This window comes from Aptenodytes forsteri, unplaced genomic scaffold, assembly GCF_000699145.1.
Source record: "Aptenodytes forsteri isolate BGI_AS27 unplaced genomic scaffold, ASM69914v1 Scaffold2, whole genome shotgun sequence".
NCBI lineage: Eukaryota > Metazoa > Chordata > Aves > Sphenisciformes > Spheniscidae > Aptenodytes > Aptenodytes forsteri.
In genome coordinates this window covers 15643032-15661094 of record NW_008795695.1, presented here as the reverse complement: position 1 = coordinate 15661094, position 18063 = coordinate 15643032, and the positions used below count along the sequence as shown (strand labels likewise).

The 18063-nt window shown below is 38.4% G+C and overlaps 1 protein-coding gene across 1 annotated transcript in view; it reads right to left on the bottom strand.

Moving 5' to 3' along the window:
* Positions 1-18063, bottom strand: part of MED14 (mediator complex subunit 14) — a 55740-nt gene that overhangs the window by 21131 nt on the left and 16546 nt on the right. The window contains exons 5-15 of the mRNA XM_009283114.1: positions 17963-18063; positions 16012-16038; positions 10100-10205; positions 9206-9379; positions 8312-8441; positions 6445-6573; positions 5973-6080; positions 4991-5123; positions 4083-4233; positions 1369-1480; positions 598-723 (exon numbers count right to left, since the gene is read on the bottom strand). Of these exons, the coding sequence (XP_009281389.1) occupies positions 598-723; positions 1369-1480; positions 4083-4233; positions 4991-5123; positions 5973-6080; positions 6445-6573; positions 8312-8441; positions 9206-9379; positions 10100-10205; positions 16012-16038; positions 17963-18063 (1297 nt within the window). The remainder of the gene's footprint in view (positions 1-597; positions 724-1368; positions 1481-4082; positions 4234-4990; positions 5124-5972; positions 6081-6444; positions 6574-8311; positions 8442-9205; positions 9380-10099; positions 10206-16011; positions 16039-17962) is intronic.

Below are 18063 nucleotides of genomic sequence, written 5' to 3'. Positions count from 1 at the left end.
GCTCGGGGACTGGCTGGGCATCGGTTGGTGGGTGGTGAGCAATTGCATTGTGCATCACTTGCTTTGTGTATTCTTATTATTACTATTATTATCAGTATTTTATTTTATTTCAATTATTAAACTGTTTTTATCTCAACCCACGAGTTTTCTCACTTTCACTCTTCCGATTCTCTCCCCCATCCCACCGGGGAGGGGGGAGTGAGCGAGCAGCTCTGTGGTGCTCAGTTGCCAACTAAGGTTAAACCACGACAAATACAATTCTCAATCAGGTCCATATGAAATGAGTGCATCCATTAACAGCAGAACCCAGGAACCATGAGTCTTAAAGAACATGCATTGCAATGATGCCTAACGATATTTAGTCTGTTGTCCTCTTAAAATATACCTAACTGAACTGTGACTCTTAAGCACAAAGATCCACTTCTCTGTTCCTCAAATGCAAATACCTAGATGATGACCCAAGTGTGATGTTCATTCGCATTACCCTTATTTACGCACAGAACTTTGCAGATTTGACAGAATTGTTCACACAAAATTACCTCATAATGCAGGACTCTTGCAAGATATTAAATACAAACTGGTTTTGCACCTACTTACCAACACCATACAGCATCAGTTGAAACATTCCAGAGTGGAGATCAACAAATACATGTAGGCACTCTGATCGACCACATGGTTCCAAAATCGGAATTACAAGAGTTGGAAGAGCCGTCTCAATGAATGCTAAACAAAAATTGATGTTAATAATTTGACACAAAATTCAAGCTCATCATATTAAAACTTAGCCCATTATAATTACAAAACCTGTTTGTTTTTGTAGAAGCAATCTTCACTTGCACATTATTATACTGTTAACATAAAGAGGGAATTGAATATAAGAATTTCTCTGTGAAAACAGTGCTACTAACAAACCAATGAGAAAAGACAGACCAAATTTGAAAGAGATTATTAATCCTTGAGTATCTTTTAACTCACTGCTTCATGATTATAAGCTCAATTTGAATCCCAATAGTTTCAACAACAGTTTAAGCAAAGTCTCATCCAAAGCCAGCTCAAGACAGTGAAGGATTTGCTTTCAATTCTGAACACGTACAAGTTTTACAATAGGCAACTTTTAACCCTTCAACCCAGACTACAATGTTCTACCAGCTCCATCTATTATACTACATTTAGAGGTATAAATATTTTTTAGTTATCAATGCAGAATAATTTAAAGCTAAGTCTTGTTAATTCTGAACACATCTCCCTTTTTTTTTTTCATATTTTTTATTTAAACTAATGAAAACAAGAAACACCAAGAAAAAAGGAAACCATTCCTAGGCACAAATGGAAATTAACTGGAAACAAACTTCAGTAGAAAACACATACAATTGTCATTAACATTGTAGCTCTTAAGAATGGCTTTCAGCTCCTGGAGTTTTTGATGAGATCTTGCATGGACACTGTCTATTAGGAGTTTTTCTATTGATAGGTGGTCAATCTGTAAAAAAGGAATGTACTTGAGCAAGTTCAAATTTGATGTGTAGACTTTATGCATTAGCACACTGGAACAAAGCTACATAACTTAATAAAACAATCACTTAAGAAAAAATTTGCCCAGAACTGTGGTGAACCAAGCAAACTATTAACTTGAGTGTTTGGATTACTATAAAATACAACAAACTAACATAAGATCCTGTCTGTGCAGCAAGCAGTGGGAGGGTTTTTGAGAGAAGATTAAAAAAAAAAATGTAAAAGAAAAGGAGTTTCACAGACTATGCTGTTATCACTCCCTGTACAGACGTACTTGTTCTGGATCAAGGCCAGACTATTTTCCAGTTTAGCATGCACCCGTTTATAACTAGCTTAAGCTAAGGAAAAAAAAACCAAACCCAAAACAAACCGCAACCCCCCAATGTATTAGAATATGGTTACCTCTACACAAACACATAAGTAGCTCTAGCATGAAAGACAACACACTAGTTCTAGTCCTGCTAACGGGGTAACGATGCAGTCAGTGAAGGTGCAGTGGCAGACAGTGAATATGAGCAACCCTACTGAACCCAGGAGTACCTAGAGGCTTGTTGCACTGCCAGTGCTGAAGCTTATGCCACCACTTATATTAACTGTAGCTTATTTGTGCAACCTAAATTAAAACATTCGCATTTATATCCATTCACATTAGTCATATTATTTACATATTTTGCACAAGCAAAGCTACAGATTACTGCAAAACCTTTTTCTAGTTAACCTCACACTGCTTTGAAAACTGTTCAAGGTGAATTAAACTCAAATTTTCTTCTAGCATAAGAGATAAATGCAGAAGAAGTTTATACCAGAACAGAATTATACAGAATTTCAGTACATGCCTCCGTATATACCAGAATGGCCTTCCCCTAAAGACTAGCTTTCCAAGACAAGGCCTTAAAAATCAAGTGTTTATCCATCCACAAAAGCATTTCAACTCAGCAGCTGCTATGAGTTAAATCTTCCTCACAAACAAGTGACTACAGGTTCTATAGCTACATCCAATTTTCAGTAGGTTAATGTATAATAACCTGCTTAGACAAACATATTTGTTCGTGCCACTGTTTTATATAGTATCTTAAATAAACAGAAACACAGTGTGCTATCTACGTCATTACAGCTGAGATCATTATTCAAACACTAGAACAGCAGTGTATATACCATAGCTGATAAATTTTTTAAGCTCAGAGCAAGTAGTTATAAAGGGAGTCAGTGTTAACTTTGATAAATCTCAAATTTACAGTGGCCTCATATCTTAATCTACAGTCTGTAGACCTGATTCAGTGAGGTTCGGCTGCATCAGCTCCAGTGGAACTTCAGCAGATGTTCTAGATAAAGCACGTTTTCCTGGATTTAGGCATAAATACAATATCTTCACTAAATTAACTGTACATTTAGTAGTCTAAATATGCTAATTGAGGCTATTAAATGAGTAAATTTACTATATATTTACTATACTAATAGTAGAATTTCTACTCTAGAAATAGAGTAGAAGGCTACTGTGCTCCACTAAGTTTCCCACATTCCTCTGTTGCCCAGACATATGAAGTTCTTGACATTCACCATGTAGAGACTTGTCTGTCAGACTTGGTAAACAAGATGGGCCAAGAGGCTCAAATACCAAGTATGTACAGTAGGTGAAGGCTATCATCAGTAGAAGGTTCTGTAAGACAGGTGAAGAATCTGAGCTGGAGAGTTTTTCCCTGTGGAAAAACTGTACTGAAAGTTTGAAAACTACACCATTCACTCCAGTTTTATTAACTCTCTTAAAAAACCCAAACACTGTAAGAAATAATGACAAACACACATCCTGATATATCACAGCCAGACTTGCCGAGGAACTTACAGAAGACTTTTTATAAAACCTAGAACGCAGTTTCCCTTAGATATCATTAACCAAGATCTAGAATTATCACCAGTGAAGCCTTAATCTGAGCAGGAAGTTGACTGCAGTTACCCATTTTGGATCTTTTCAACAATCCCACTTCAACATATGGGAATTTGAACAATACAAAGGCACATTCAAACAGGCCACATGACATAATCTGGTTAGTGATAATGTAAAACCAAGCTTCACCTAACACCTGTAACAAGCAAATGACATTAGCTCTTTTGCACAAGATTTCCAAATCATAATGTAAGATTTTCTAAAGTGAATAGCACTGCTGGGTAGCGAACTCAACCAACATGGGGACGCTGATTTTCAGAGGAAGTTTACACAGCATCTCCAAGACAGGAAAGGGAAGAACCGGCTCTCTATAAAGCATTTCAAGCCAAACACTAAACATAACTGACACTTTGCTGTTGTTTCCCCCCCAGCCTCAGCATTCTGTCTCACAAGTCGTATATAATGCACTGTAAAGTAGGTGTAATTTTTAAGATGAAGTCAAGGCCAATAATTTGTAACAACAATTTTAGGTCCCAACATAAACACACCACAACCTAGAGTAACTGCTGACTAGAAATTTTTGATTCTATTTAAAGAGCTGTTTCTAAGTGAAACAAACTGACAATGAAAAGCATTTTTAAGACTTTGATTTATAAAACTAGATGCCTACTGCGAAGCAAACCTTTACCTTCATGGCTCTTTCCATCAGTTTGGAATCACAGGCTGGCAGTGGAGGCTCATGAGATATTTGTAAGGGTTTTGAGACATCAGTCTCATCAATTTTAATAGTGACCTTATGAACAGACGCGGTCCCCGTTTTCCTGCCAAGCACCTGTTGACTTAAAATAAAGAGAATAATTAAACCGTGTAATTGGAATAGCAGAAAATATGCTTTTCAGTAGCTAATCCTTGATTCTGAGAGTTCTGCATAAAAATAACATTATGTCAGCTGAACTGAAAAAAAGCATTTGTTTTAGTTTACATTTTAATGCAGAACGGTTAGTAAACTATAACTACATAAAGAAGTTTTAGATGGCTGCAAATTCAACACAGAATCAGAAGAGCATTTGGATTGCTTTTTTAAATTTTATCTAGTGCAAGTCGAGCAATAAACATAGTGAAAGACTGACAAAGAATTGTCTAATTCATTGAGTTAGATATCCGCATAAATATGAGCTGATTTATGACTGTATCCATTGTTCTCCTGTACATTAATGTACATCCCTCACTTCTTTGCAAGTCAAGCAACATGTTTAGGTACTTAATTACAAGAAGTTAGGAGTCTCACATCAAAAAGAAAGTACAATTCTGAAAATTCTGGCTCAAGCTTAGTAAATGAAAACCCTCCTATTATTTCATTTATTGTTTGTTAAGAGCCCTTTTAAAATTAACTTACTTCCAAACAGAGAGCGAGAGACATTTCCCTGCATGGTATCGCTCCACTTGCACAAGGTCACCCCAGCGCTCTCGAATCAGCATTAGTGTTTGTGAATGCAAGACTTCCAACTGAAGGGCTAAGCAGAAGGAGTCTAATGATGAAAACCCTCCTATTATTTCATTTATTGTTTGTTAAGAGCCCTTTTAAAATTAACTTACTTCCAAACAGAGAGCGAGAGACATTTCCCTGCATGGTATCGCTCCACTTGCACAAGGTCACCCCAGCGCTCTCGAATCAGCATTAGTGTTTGTGAATGCAAGACTTCCAACTGAAGTGCTAAGCAGAAGGAGTCTAACAAACGGAGTTAAGAAAATATAAGACCCCCAAAGAATCTGTACACTACATAAATCCACTTGTCACAAAAGTCAGAGAAGATGCTGTCTGAAAACACAGTAATGTACTAATCCAGAGATAAAGACATATAAACAGCATCAAATATTTCTCAAAGTTTCTTTTGCTTTTTTTAAAACTCTTATCTAGGGCAGAGTGTTAGACAAGAGTGTCACAATAGCTTTCTTTTATAGATTTTAACTCTGATCATCTTTTAGGGAAAAGAAGATTACTAACAAAGAAATTCAATTCACCCTATAGTTACCACTAACCCCATCTTCCATGGTCACCCTAAAATAACATGATTTTATTTGTTTCTGCAGAAGCTGTTTCACTGAAAACAGTTCCACATTGTCAAGCAATTTGCCCTTTGCACGTAGAAAGTCACTGCGCTACTTCCTGCAGATGCTATATCCCATTTTATTATTCACACAGGTGCAACACAGTTAACACACCATCATTGCCTTACTGCAGTTCTTAGTAGTAAGAATTGTCAGCTCCCATACCTTCCCAAGTCAGCACTGTATTCTATCTCTGGAATTAGCATATGCAGCCAGTTGCTGCTGCACTGACTTACCACACAACCTGCTGTCTTGAGTATCTCACCTTTACCTTTGCTGATTAAGTGTGTAAAATCAAATTTTACATGCTGGCACGTGAGAATAACTGCTTCCAAGACCATCATTTTTACTCCACATCCAGACATTTCCCCCTAGCTTAATAGGGAATCCATCTTTCTTGACCTCCAGCTACTAGGAAGAACAAGGCTACATTACACAGCTTATTCAGAAGCAACTTTCAGAAGGATACGCAGACAGCTGTACATGTCCTGAAGTGGCTTTTCATCAGCAAACAGCCGTGACTGGACCAACTGATGGATGAAGTTGATCTGCATGCTGTGAACCAAGGCTCGACCATCTTTTGTGAATTAAAAATAATTCACATTAGACATCAGGAAAATAGGTGTTTAAAATAATTAAATAAGATAATAAATTAAAAAGAAAAAAAGATACAACTGAACTGAGCAATTTCCATACCAGAATTTCTAACAAAATAACAAAATCCTTGGTTTACTCCGGAAATTTCAGTCTGCTACACTGTCACAGTCTACCATTGTTAAGGTATCAAACGCACATATAGAGCGAGGTGAGAACAGGACAAGTATATACAGCTTCATTATCTTAAGTTGGGATATGCAAAAGACCCTGTATAAACAAGACCTATACAGCATCAGAGATGAATATCATGTTAAAAAGAAAGTGTAAAGGTTTGATTTTTTTACCACCAGTTTCCTTGTCTTCAACCAAAATTTCCAGTTTGAGAAGGCGCCAAGGGATGTCAGGGTCATCACCCATCACTGTCAAGGTGGCCTCAAACTCACCCTCAACTCGGAACTTCACACGGCCATTGGCTAAGGAAGAAAAAAATGTTTTATTTCACTCAGTCTCCTAAGATGCCTCAAAATATCAGTGTGGTAGCTCCTGGCACTCACAATGGATTACTTCCCTATAGTTTCTGCTCTGTTGCATATGTTTCTGTGCAACTCCTAAGACTTCACAGTTGCTTCTGCAACAGAACCAGTGTCAACAAGCAGCAGGGACAGACGTCTCAAACTGTCCTGAACAGCAGCGCTTTAGTCAAGACAACTCGTTAACACTCATGCTACTTAAATACAGAGTAACATTGAGCTGACTACCAGCCCGACAAGTTACACAAACAAAACCTCCAGCTTTATTTTTCCAATCCTTTGCTATATCAACAATGAATACTTCAAGCAATATTCAAAAGAGGTTCAGAACGCTTTCTCAGCCCAGGCTGAAATCTAGCCCTGGAAACACATCTCACTGCAAACCATTTATTTAACATTAAAATATTATAACTCCATTTTCATGTGAGGAAGATAATCTTTTGCATAATTCATATATATGCACACAAGCAAAGATTACGTACACTATTTATCTAATTGACATATATATCCTCACACCTTTGTGAACACTGCTATCAGTTTCAAGAACTGGGAACAAAGACTGTCAAAACTATGTAAGCAAGGTCATGAAGAGAATGAGCTGCAGAGCAAACAATTTAGTACAAGTCCTTACTATAAACTGCAGGTCAACCTTCTTCTCAATCACTTAACAAAATATGCCATATACCTTTACAATTATAGACATACAGAAATATTCCTATAGAAATTTTAACCGTTTTAACTCATGGAGTTTCATTTTCAAAAGCATCCCACATATGCTCTTAAACCAAACCAAACCCCAAACCAGAAACTAATAGTCATTGAAATGTTTAGTTAACTGAAAAATTTGAAGAGCTCAGACATATATCCATTTATACGTCCGTTAGACAAAAATGGCTCTAACACTGATACTGCAAGCATTCACACAGGGACCAGTGAAAACTAAGATTTTTCAGAAACATCTTTGATCTAGGTCTGTGGGGTATGGTTTACACATGGCTAACCTTGTCTTAGTGAAAAGCATGGACTAGGTCCATTCCAGTCCTATTCTCTGTGATTCTGCAATAACCTAGTCCAGTTTATAGCCATCTTTCCTGTAAAAAAGGTCATCTTAATGTCTACCACTACTTGGGCTAAATGAAAATAGAGATCTGAAAACAGATTAAGAGATCTAGCACTGCAGTGAGTCACGGAACAAAAGGCATGCATAAATATGAACAGATTCTATGCATGAAGATGAGTACCAAAACAGATTAAAAAAGCAACATTAGAGTGACTTGTTTAAGCTAAAGTTCAAAGAGTTTCTAGAGAAAGGCCTAACAGTTTAACTAAATTGCATTTTAAAATTAACTTAAGGTAAAGCAGTTACATTGTTAGGCCTAAGACTCTTTCATAACACATTTGCAGAAAGAACAAGACAATGTCTACAACCTTTTGCCACTACCTGCACAGGATTTCTTCTTGAAAATAAGTAATATTTCAGCAGTATTATCAGGGCCCTCATTTTTCAAAAGGGGAAAAGACATATTTTGATGTCATACAGAGACAGGATCCTAGTCTTAATAGATTAAGCATGCCTAATAGTCTCACTTAAGCTATCTTTTAGCTTTGGTTTAGCACTAAAGCAACAATTTTAAATCAGCCTGCAATAACGTATTCTTCAAAAAGTAATTCCAGTTCTTACCAACTGTAAGATTTGCCAGCTGTGGAGGGAGATCTGTAGTCACTAGTCGATGTCGAAGAATCTGGTTTAGCTGATGAAGCGTGGTTTGCTTCTCGCTCTTTGTTATTGGGTCAGGAGGGATTATTTTATCCTGTTAAAATAAACACGAACAAGTCTACGTATCTCAATCATGTGTAACACATTGACAGTAGGAATGGTGAAAATTAACGAGACTAGAAGTCTGAAAATGTAAATACTACAGGCCATTACACAGGAGCAAAGTTTTGTATCTTACATTCAGATTTGTTTTCTAGTCGATTACATTTTACCTGAGACTGACCACTGAATAAAACTGCTCAACTTGGATCATGAAATAAATTCAGGGCCTTACATCAGGCTAAACTTGTTTTTAAATACTAAGATTTGAAAGCCAATCCTTATCTGTAGCTATAGATCTAAGTCACAGGTACTACTGTTTATATTACTTCACAAAATCCTGTTATTCTGCATTTTATCAGTAAGAAAAGGCAGCAGCATTAAAGAGAGCTGTTAAGTATTTCAGTACATTTCCAAATACAGGCAAAACCTCTAAGAACAACAGATGTCAATATCTCCTTTTCACATTTCATTTTTCTAGGATGGTGGCTTAGCATGTGCAAATACTTAAAGAACCAAGGAAGAAGAGTTGCTACTAGAGCAGAACTAGCTTAAATGGAGAGAATGTTTTACTGGGAAAGCATAACTTGTTCAAATAGGAAATGCTCTGCATGAGAAACTGACACTACAGAGACTTGGCACTAGGCCTGTATTAAGCTACAGTTCCATTTGCACATAGACAATTAGTTTCATTAACATGCATTTGACACCGTACCGGGGACTCCCCCCCGCCCCCAGACATACGGTAGCATTATTTACCCTAATGCAGGTAGGCAGACGCGGGTACGATCCAGTTGTCAGAACATCAATAGCATATGGGATAGCAAAACTAGGTAGACGAGCGTGAACCAAAGCATCTCTAGCTAGCGATGCCAGACGATCAGCAGTGTCCACAAACAGAATGGCTTGCTGATCTAAAAAACTTGATATCATCTGTAGAGGACAAGGAGGGGTGGGGAAGATATGTGTCCAAAAAAATGCACAAATCAATGCCCCTTTATATTCAGTTCATCTAGTGCACATGACTGAGCTGATTTTATCTGTCACTTCCAATTCAAGTAATCACATCTATAAAACAAAGAAAGAATGAATATTCTGGCCATTTCTTACGTTTGTATGCAAGGACGCTTTAAATCTGCATGCCATTTCTGATGCTGTGGAGGATCTGTAAAGCCTCACAGCCCTTTATCTGATGTTTGCTACTGGAATGCAACCATACTTGTTTGCAATCACTCGGGGCTTGTTTTTTGCAACATTCTGGACTTTATTCTTATTTAACCAAGAGCAGGATGAAAGTGATAATAAGAACTAACACAATGAGATCACCATCTTCTAGGATGAAAGTGATAATAAGAACTAACACACTGAGATCACCATCTTCCCTGTCCTATCACCTAACCCCAAAGCACTCCTCAAACTATGTGGAGATAAGCCTTTCTTTTTTTGCCACTGATGAGTTTTTGGGAACATGAACTATTAAAAGACAAGATTATACAATTTCTAAATAGGAAGAAATTGGTTATAATTTAATATTCATTTGCCTATGAAATAGGCTTGGGTTTTTTTAACTTCTATGGTAAGGAGAAGCTAGGGTGTACCAAAATCCTGTATCACTTAGAGATTATTTCATACCAAACTCTGTTGCTAACTTACCGCACATTTTTCCACCTTTCCAGCATTATTAGCCCATTTGACTAAGGCTAACAAACGAACAAACAGTTGACGCGTGCGACTTGCAAACTGCACTATTTCTATTTTTCTGGAAAAAAACAAATGTACATTAAGCCAGTGCTCAGATATATAATAATGCTGCAATTTAACTCTGTGCCAATAAAAAAAGCTGTAAAGGAAACTTCTAATTGTGTTAATGGAGGCATCACTAATATATGGCTTGTTTGATTAGAACATGAAAAAAACAGATAGGTCACTGTTCTGAATACCTAAACGCTAACAACATACATGGATTTGAACCAACCAAGACTGTCTGGGCAAACAAAAAAGCATACTCACATGAATCAATCACTGATTTTAAGAGAAACAATTCCATAGTGAACTCAACTGAATTATTTATTTATCTTTTACAGGATTTCCCCAGGGCTTATGATTAAGTTTAAAGTAGACAAGGCAATATACCTAAGGGTTACAGGACCTGGCAGTAACATTACACTGACATTCACTAACACACAAAACAAAAATTAAAAAAAAAAGAAACAAAACATATATTAAACAAAGTATCACTCTAGTAATTTTAAGACCTCTTTACACAGTATGTTACAATATGCTACCATTTTGCCAGGAAAGGGAGTGGTGGTGGGGAAGACCACAAAACCCCCCCACCCTTTTACTCTCCTCCCCGTTCCCACCTTGCAAAGAAATTGGGATAAGGAGAAATTACCGATAGTCAATATTCCTCCCACTGGGCTTCGTATGAGACAGTCAAAATGAGGCAGTGTATGCTTGCATGTCTTAAGAGTTATTTTTCGTAAAAGAGAACGTAATAGGAGCACTCCCAGATTTTCCCCCTTCATTACAGATCTACATTGTAGATACATTAGACAAGACATGCAGATCCACAATGTAGATCTGTAATACCATACACTCTGAAATACCATTTCATCTACTGTTTATAGAGGTTTTCCTCCCTTTCTACACATTCAATTCGCTAATTTCACCATGGTTTTCTAGTTACTTTGAAAAAAAAAAAATCCACTATGTTTTAACCTGATGCAGTTTTCTAAAGTAACAAAAGCATTTGGACAAAAAGAACATTAATCAGTGCAACTGATATTGGCCTCTACCAAACAGAAGTTGCACCTCCTTCTGATCCTAATCTGTAAAACACATACTCACAGAGCGAGCCTGTTTCTGCTGAAAGTGTTGGTGTAATGAAGTTAACACTTTTGTGCAATACGTAAAGCATAATCTGCTTGTAGCAGCTGAACATTTAGGCCAGAAGCACAACTAATACCATCTGGTCCAGTTTCTTGCATTACACACTACAAACCTCTTCCACGAACTTGGGCATTAAGCCAGTAACTTCTCTGGGTTCTAGGGCATATATTTTCGAATGGCATTCAGCCCGATATTAAGATTTCAAGTGGTGGACAAGCTGCTATATGTACATACTGCTCTAATAGTAACTACATTATGAAAACAAGATGTTGAGAATTTTGAAAGATTCAGAAAAACTTTATGGGATTTGAAAGATGTCTACAGTGAGACTTTAGAAAGCCAGTAATCTCTCAGACAAACTCCATATAAAAGTTGCTAAAATCTAGTAGTTATGTCAATCAAACTTCTGTGGTGGAAACAGCATGATAGCAAGAAAAATTCAAACTGATGTTCTGTGACCGGAAATCAAAGGTAGACAAACCTCCCCCCCAAACCCCTCAAGAAACAGAAAAAAGGACAGCAATTTAATAATGAACATTATTGCTAAAACTAGACACAGTATTCCAGTAACCGTTCCACTAATACCACATGTATGAAGTTACAGAAGACTTGTTACTTCGACTTGACAGAATCCTGCTTCCAGAGCCGCCACCACCACCATCCCTGAATGACGACTGCTTTGGCAATTCACATCCAGCTACTTCTCTACTAAGAACCCAAAGTCTTTCAGTTTTGCTGCGTTCCTTTGTCCTTCATTATAGATACAGGACCTTATGCTGGGCTGCACAAAAATTTTTATTCAAGGAAGATGAAACTTAAGGAAAGAGTACATTTACAAGGCTTAAAAAAGCAAAGCAAAGCACATTAAAAAGCTTTCAAATGACCACAGCACTCAGTGCATTTTTTACCTTGGTCTTTACTGGTAAGTTCCAATCTCAGGGGTTTTAGATCCTTCAGACTAGTGGCTGAGTCTGGGGGAGTGAAGCATTAGCTACAGTAGAAGAATATCAAGTTAAGGACCACTTAAGCAAGCTTGACACACAAAAGTCCATTGGAGTGGATGGGATGCATCCAAGGATGCTGAGGGAGCTGACCTATGCCACTGTAAAGTTGCTCTCTATCATTGTCAGAAGGCCATAGTGATCAAAGGTCTTGATGACTGGAAAAAGGCAAACATCATGCCCTTCTTCAGGAAGGATCTAGGGACCTACAGGCCAGTTGGCCTAAGCTCAGTTAAGAAGAAAATTCAGAGAACAAATCTTTCCAGAAGCTACGTCCAGATAAATAACGAACATGAAAGTAGCCTGGGAACAGCCATCACAGATTTGCCAAGGGCAAACCATCCCTGATCAATGCAATTGCCTCCTACAGGATGAACAGCTCTGTGATAAAGGGGAGAACAGAAGATGCATTTACACTGACTTTTGTACAGCTTTTGACAAGATCTCCCATAGTATCCTTGTAGTCAAGCTGGTGAGATATGGCATGGCTAAGTGGACTACAAGGTAGGTGAAAAACTGGCTGCACTGCCAGGAATAAAAGGCTGTGACTGGCTACCAGTTGGATTTCTTTAATGCTGGTTACTAGTGGTGTTCCTTAAGGGTCAATACTGGGGCCAATACAGTGTAACTCCCCCATCAACAACCTGCATGATGTGAAGGAATGCACTCTTTGGAAATTTGCAGGTGGTGCCAAACTGATGGGAGCAAACAGAGGGATCTCAGCTGGCTGGAGGAACTGGTTGACAGGAACCTCATGAAGTTCAGCAAAACCACATGCAAGGTCCTGCATCTGGACCCAAACACTCTCATGTAACAGCACAGGCCGGGTACTAAGCAGCAGCTGGGCAGCGGCTCTGCAGAAGTGGACCTGGGAGTCCCGGTGGACAGGCATCAGCAATGTGCCCTTGCAACAATGACAGGCTTTATTAGCACCGGCGCAGCCTAGGTCAAGGAAAGGCATTATTCACCTTGAGTCAGCATTTGTGAGACTGCATCTGAAGCACTATGTCCAGTTTTATACTCCCTAACCAAGAAAGGTACTGCCGTACAGAAGTGGGTTAGGTGCTGGAACACATGACATAGAAGGAGGTGCTGAGGAAGCTGTGTTTGTTTATGCTTAAGAAGAGAAGGCTATGGTGAGATCCTACTGCCATCTTCAAATATCTAAAGGGGTGTTATAGAGAAGATGGAACCAGACTCTTCTCAAAAGTGCAAAAGGCTGAGGGACAACAGCCACAAACTAAAACAGTGAAAAACTAGTTAGACATTAGGAAAACAAACAAAGAAACTCACAGAGAGGCGGTCAAAGACTGAAGAAGGTTGCCCAGAAAGGTTGCAGGATTTCTATCCTTGGATATTTAAAACTCAACTGAATATGACCCTGAGCAACCTGAACCAAACTTTGAAACTGTCTTTTACTTCAAGCAGAGGGTTGGACCAGCTATCTCCAAAGTACCATTCCAACCAGAACTATTATCTGTGTCTATGAAAGGAGTGAAATAACAGTCATTTTGTCATTAGAACAGAATGGAACTCAATGTTTCACAAAAATTAGGTGTGTAATTGCACTATTGTTGAAGTCACAAATAACATGTTTTTACAACAGTTCTGAATGCTTTTTTTTTTTTTAATCTTGTGTAGATGATAGAGTGTTTGCTGCAAGTTTGAGAAGTAACAGTCTTGTTCGCTAACTACTGCAAAACCAGTAGGAAAACTGCCTGTTTTTAGGAAAACGGTATGTTTATGTAGTTCTTGGAACTATTTTAACAATACTTCTCTTTAAATACTTCTCAGCAGGAACTGTTCACTCAGGAATGCAGGTGTAAGGTTTTACTTTCCATTTCCCCACAACAGAAGATAGGGCCTTGCAAAGTCATTATAATCCAAGTTCCAGTTAAATCTTATAAAGCCATTACTGTATTTAGATACAAGTTTCCCAGATTTTACACTTTATTGGAGGATAAAAAGGAAAAGATAAAGAATACTGTGCAAAAAAAGGTCTCCATTATCAAGAAGCAAGCCCCTGAATTACCCCCAGAACTCAGCACTATTAATTTTACACCACGGTACTAGTGTTTTTTTAATCCAACCACTTCTTTCTTGTTGCAAAAGTGATTTATTCCTATAATTGATAACTAATAAATGACCCTTTACAAAGAAAAGCCATATTATACTATGATGCATAACTTCCTATCAGTTTTTCTTATCATGGCATCTTTTAGCTAGGCACTATAGTAATGAACTTAGATTTTATGTGAACTTTATTACAGGATAATACCATCACATCTTCACCAAAGTATGCATGCCATGTCACCAGGCTAGCTTCAAGAAACTGAGCTTGAAGCCCAACTACTGCTGCCATTACAGCTCTCAAAGTTAGGAAAAATAGAATAATCTGGATAATTAAACTACCTTCCTTACAGATTTCCTCCAAGAGCTGGAAAGCCACTTCATCAAGAAAAGTTGTAAGTCAAAGTTAACAAGGACGTGAACATTTAATTTCAAGACAATTTCAATTGCAGGACATGCTTTGCAACCACTGAAGGCCGTCTTATTTTCTTTTATCTGTAATCCATTAGGACTTAAGATGTTGCTCCAGACCTGTGGGCCTCGCAAAGTAGATTCCAGCTTTACCAAAAAATGCTGAACATCTAGATGGGAGAAGCCCCCCCCACCAGTACAAGGGAGCTCTGGACCAAAGTTGAATGCAATTTCCTCAAATAGAGCGATAATTTAAAAAAAATCCAAACAAAAAAACCAACAAAACCCAGATTGTTTCTCTTTGTGTAATATTATGCATAAGGAAAAGGGGCACAAGGAATTATCCCAGGTTATGATTCCCTGAAAATGGGATTCATTCCACAACACGTTATGAAAGTTTTGGAAGATTTGAGATAGCTGAATTAAGGATCATCCTGGTACACAGAGTTCTTTATTAACATTCTCAGGAATATCATAGCTGCTACATGTCTCCAAAGAAAATTAGGTCAATTAGCATGTCAACACATGGAAAGAATTTTCTGACAACTTCCATAAAATTTATTCAAAGAAACAAAAAAGTAAGTCAAGTTCGTTCATCCTGGGGGGTGGGAGTGAGTGGGGAAGGGCCTGCTCTGGTCTGTTACATTTGTTTTCCAATAATCTTCACACTTCAAAAACACATAGAACAGAAGCAGAAAACAGTGCTCACGATAAGAACGATCAGGAAACATGGAAAAAAGCAGAAAAGAGGTTTTTACCTTGTTTTAATTGTTGAACTGCTTCTTCTGAACAAAAAGTTTCTTTATCACACTAACTAGAATCTATTTAGGTTCTCCAGTTGCCTTTCACATCAGCTTTACTGTCACTTCATTGCTTCAAGAGTCATGAAGAGAAAAACGCCCTTAACAGAGTTCATCTACTATAACAGCAACGGTATGTTACTGAACAGGGCAACAAAAAAAAGCCCAAACAACAACAAACCCAAAACCCAACAAAAGCTAATATTGCCATTGATGCTGAGAAAAATCTTGAAACTATGTAGTGACAGCAAGACAGACAAGGCTTATTTTCTTGCAAAAAATTAAATAAAATATTTTTCTCCTAATTTTAAACAGTTCTATATTAATCTTAACATCCTAAACAAAGTTCTATATTCTAACATGCATTACAGACTGTCTTATTGTAACTCACCTTTCCATATCAGTCTTTCTTGGTAATCTATATTAAAAAGGAAAGAAAAAAAAAGTGTATTATGTATTGTTCTATTACATTTCAGACTACTAGAAATTTTGTTAGTAACCTTCAACTAAGTACAAGAAGAACTTTTACATACCTATAAAGAGCATTTCAAAATGTATTTCAAAATGACTACAATTGTAAATGTTTCCTAAATACAATGAAATTATATGTTTGATAAAAGAAGTAGCTTGACAGTTCTAGAAAGCAGCCGAGTTAAGGGGGGAAAAAAAATAAATAAAATCAGGTATATAATAGCACCACAGGTCACCTGCCACTACTCTGTACCAGGTAAGCTGGAACTGGTCAAATTAATTTAAAAGCTTGACAAAGGGTGCTGAAATCCCAAGACTTCTGCTAATCTAGTGAGCCACACAGTATCACTGCCTGTGCTTTGTAATTGATGACTCACTAAGCATCCATGACTAGAGTTAATTAATTCATAGCAGCAATCCTAGAACAACTGCAGCAGGTGTTAAAATTGGCTGTTTCCTGACTTGCCTGAAATGAGCTTCTCTTCCCTTTTTAATCAATCTAAAAGTGGAGAAATACCATACTCCAGAACTTTATCAATGACCTGAGTGATGGATACTACTGCAGAGAGGGGACTGTATTTCTATATGTTCTACAGGTATCACAGGCATCTCATTTAAAGAGTTGGTTTTTTTTATTCTAGGACTAGGCTGGTGCTAGTAAAAGAACGAGAAATCATTTTTTTTGTTGGAGGGAAGAAGGAGAACACTTTCCAGCTGGGCTTTCTACTAGCCGAATCATACTTCATGGGGAAATGCGGTGGAAAAATCTAGCTCACTCTGCTTTTGGAGGGGCCATCACATAGCTTATAAACTACCTGGTGAATCAAAGTGCCCAAAGCATTGCCCATGTGTTGTTCACACCACCCATTTTATTTTGTACCTTTATGATGTACTTAAGTCAAAGGGACCTATTCTACACCTTAAAAAAAGAATAAAAGTCATCACAGGCACATGCTCCTACAAGAACGCATACAGTATCAAGTACTGCCTATACATACCAAACATACGGGAAAGACTTCTTGACCGACATTTTGGAAGTTCTTCCAAAGCAAACTAAAATTCTAAAACCCTCGTCCTTTCCAGAGTTTGGACACTCTTAACCCCAAGTCAAGCAAAACTCTGTTTGCGTACTTACCAGACATGGTATTTTACGAGAGCTATACCTATTTTTTCCCATTTGTTCTGTATGCCACTTCTTAAAACATACAAGTTCCCCACAAGAACCTCTAAGGTTAAACAAACTAAAAGGGAAATGGATTTATTCAGAGTCCAAATGCTTTCATTAAAGTTTTGCTTGGCCCAAAAACACTCCTTTGTTTTGCCACTTCAAAGACAACATCAGCACAGCAGATTGTAAAGCAAATGTAAATAACTTATTTTCTTTCTCCAAAATAATCAAACGGTATTTTAAGAAGTACACAGGTAACTCAAGGAGTTGCAGCATCTGAAAACATCTGAGTTTCACACGTTTCAGTTTCATGTGTTTTGTTATCAGTACAACCACTACAGTTGGGTTTTTTGACAGTAACGTGGGGGCAAGCTTAAGCATTTAACCAGACAATCTGCATCCAGCTGCTCTGCATTCCTCGCAATCACGGTCTCTCTTTATGACCGATCACTCACCACCTTCCGCTAGGTCCCTGAACAGACCCCGACGCAAAGGCCAACCTGCACGAACAGGCCATTTCCCCGGGGTGGGAGACGGGGAAGGGGCAACCGCCTCCCCCCACTCCAGCCCCCGCCGGGGTCCGGGACAGATCCCTGGCGAGGCCTCCTCATCCTCCCGGGATGCCGGGAGGCGGCACTGCTAGCCCCGGCAGCCGGGCAGGGAGAAGCGCGGGACCGGGCCGGGGGGAATTTGGGGCACTCACAGGTCGGCCAGCACGGTGAGCTCGGCGTAGGTCCGGTGCAGGAGGAAGTCGATGAGGGTGCTGAGCCGGTAGCCAGGGCTGGCGGCGGCTGTCACGGCCCC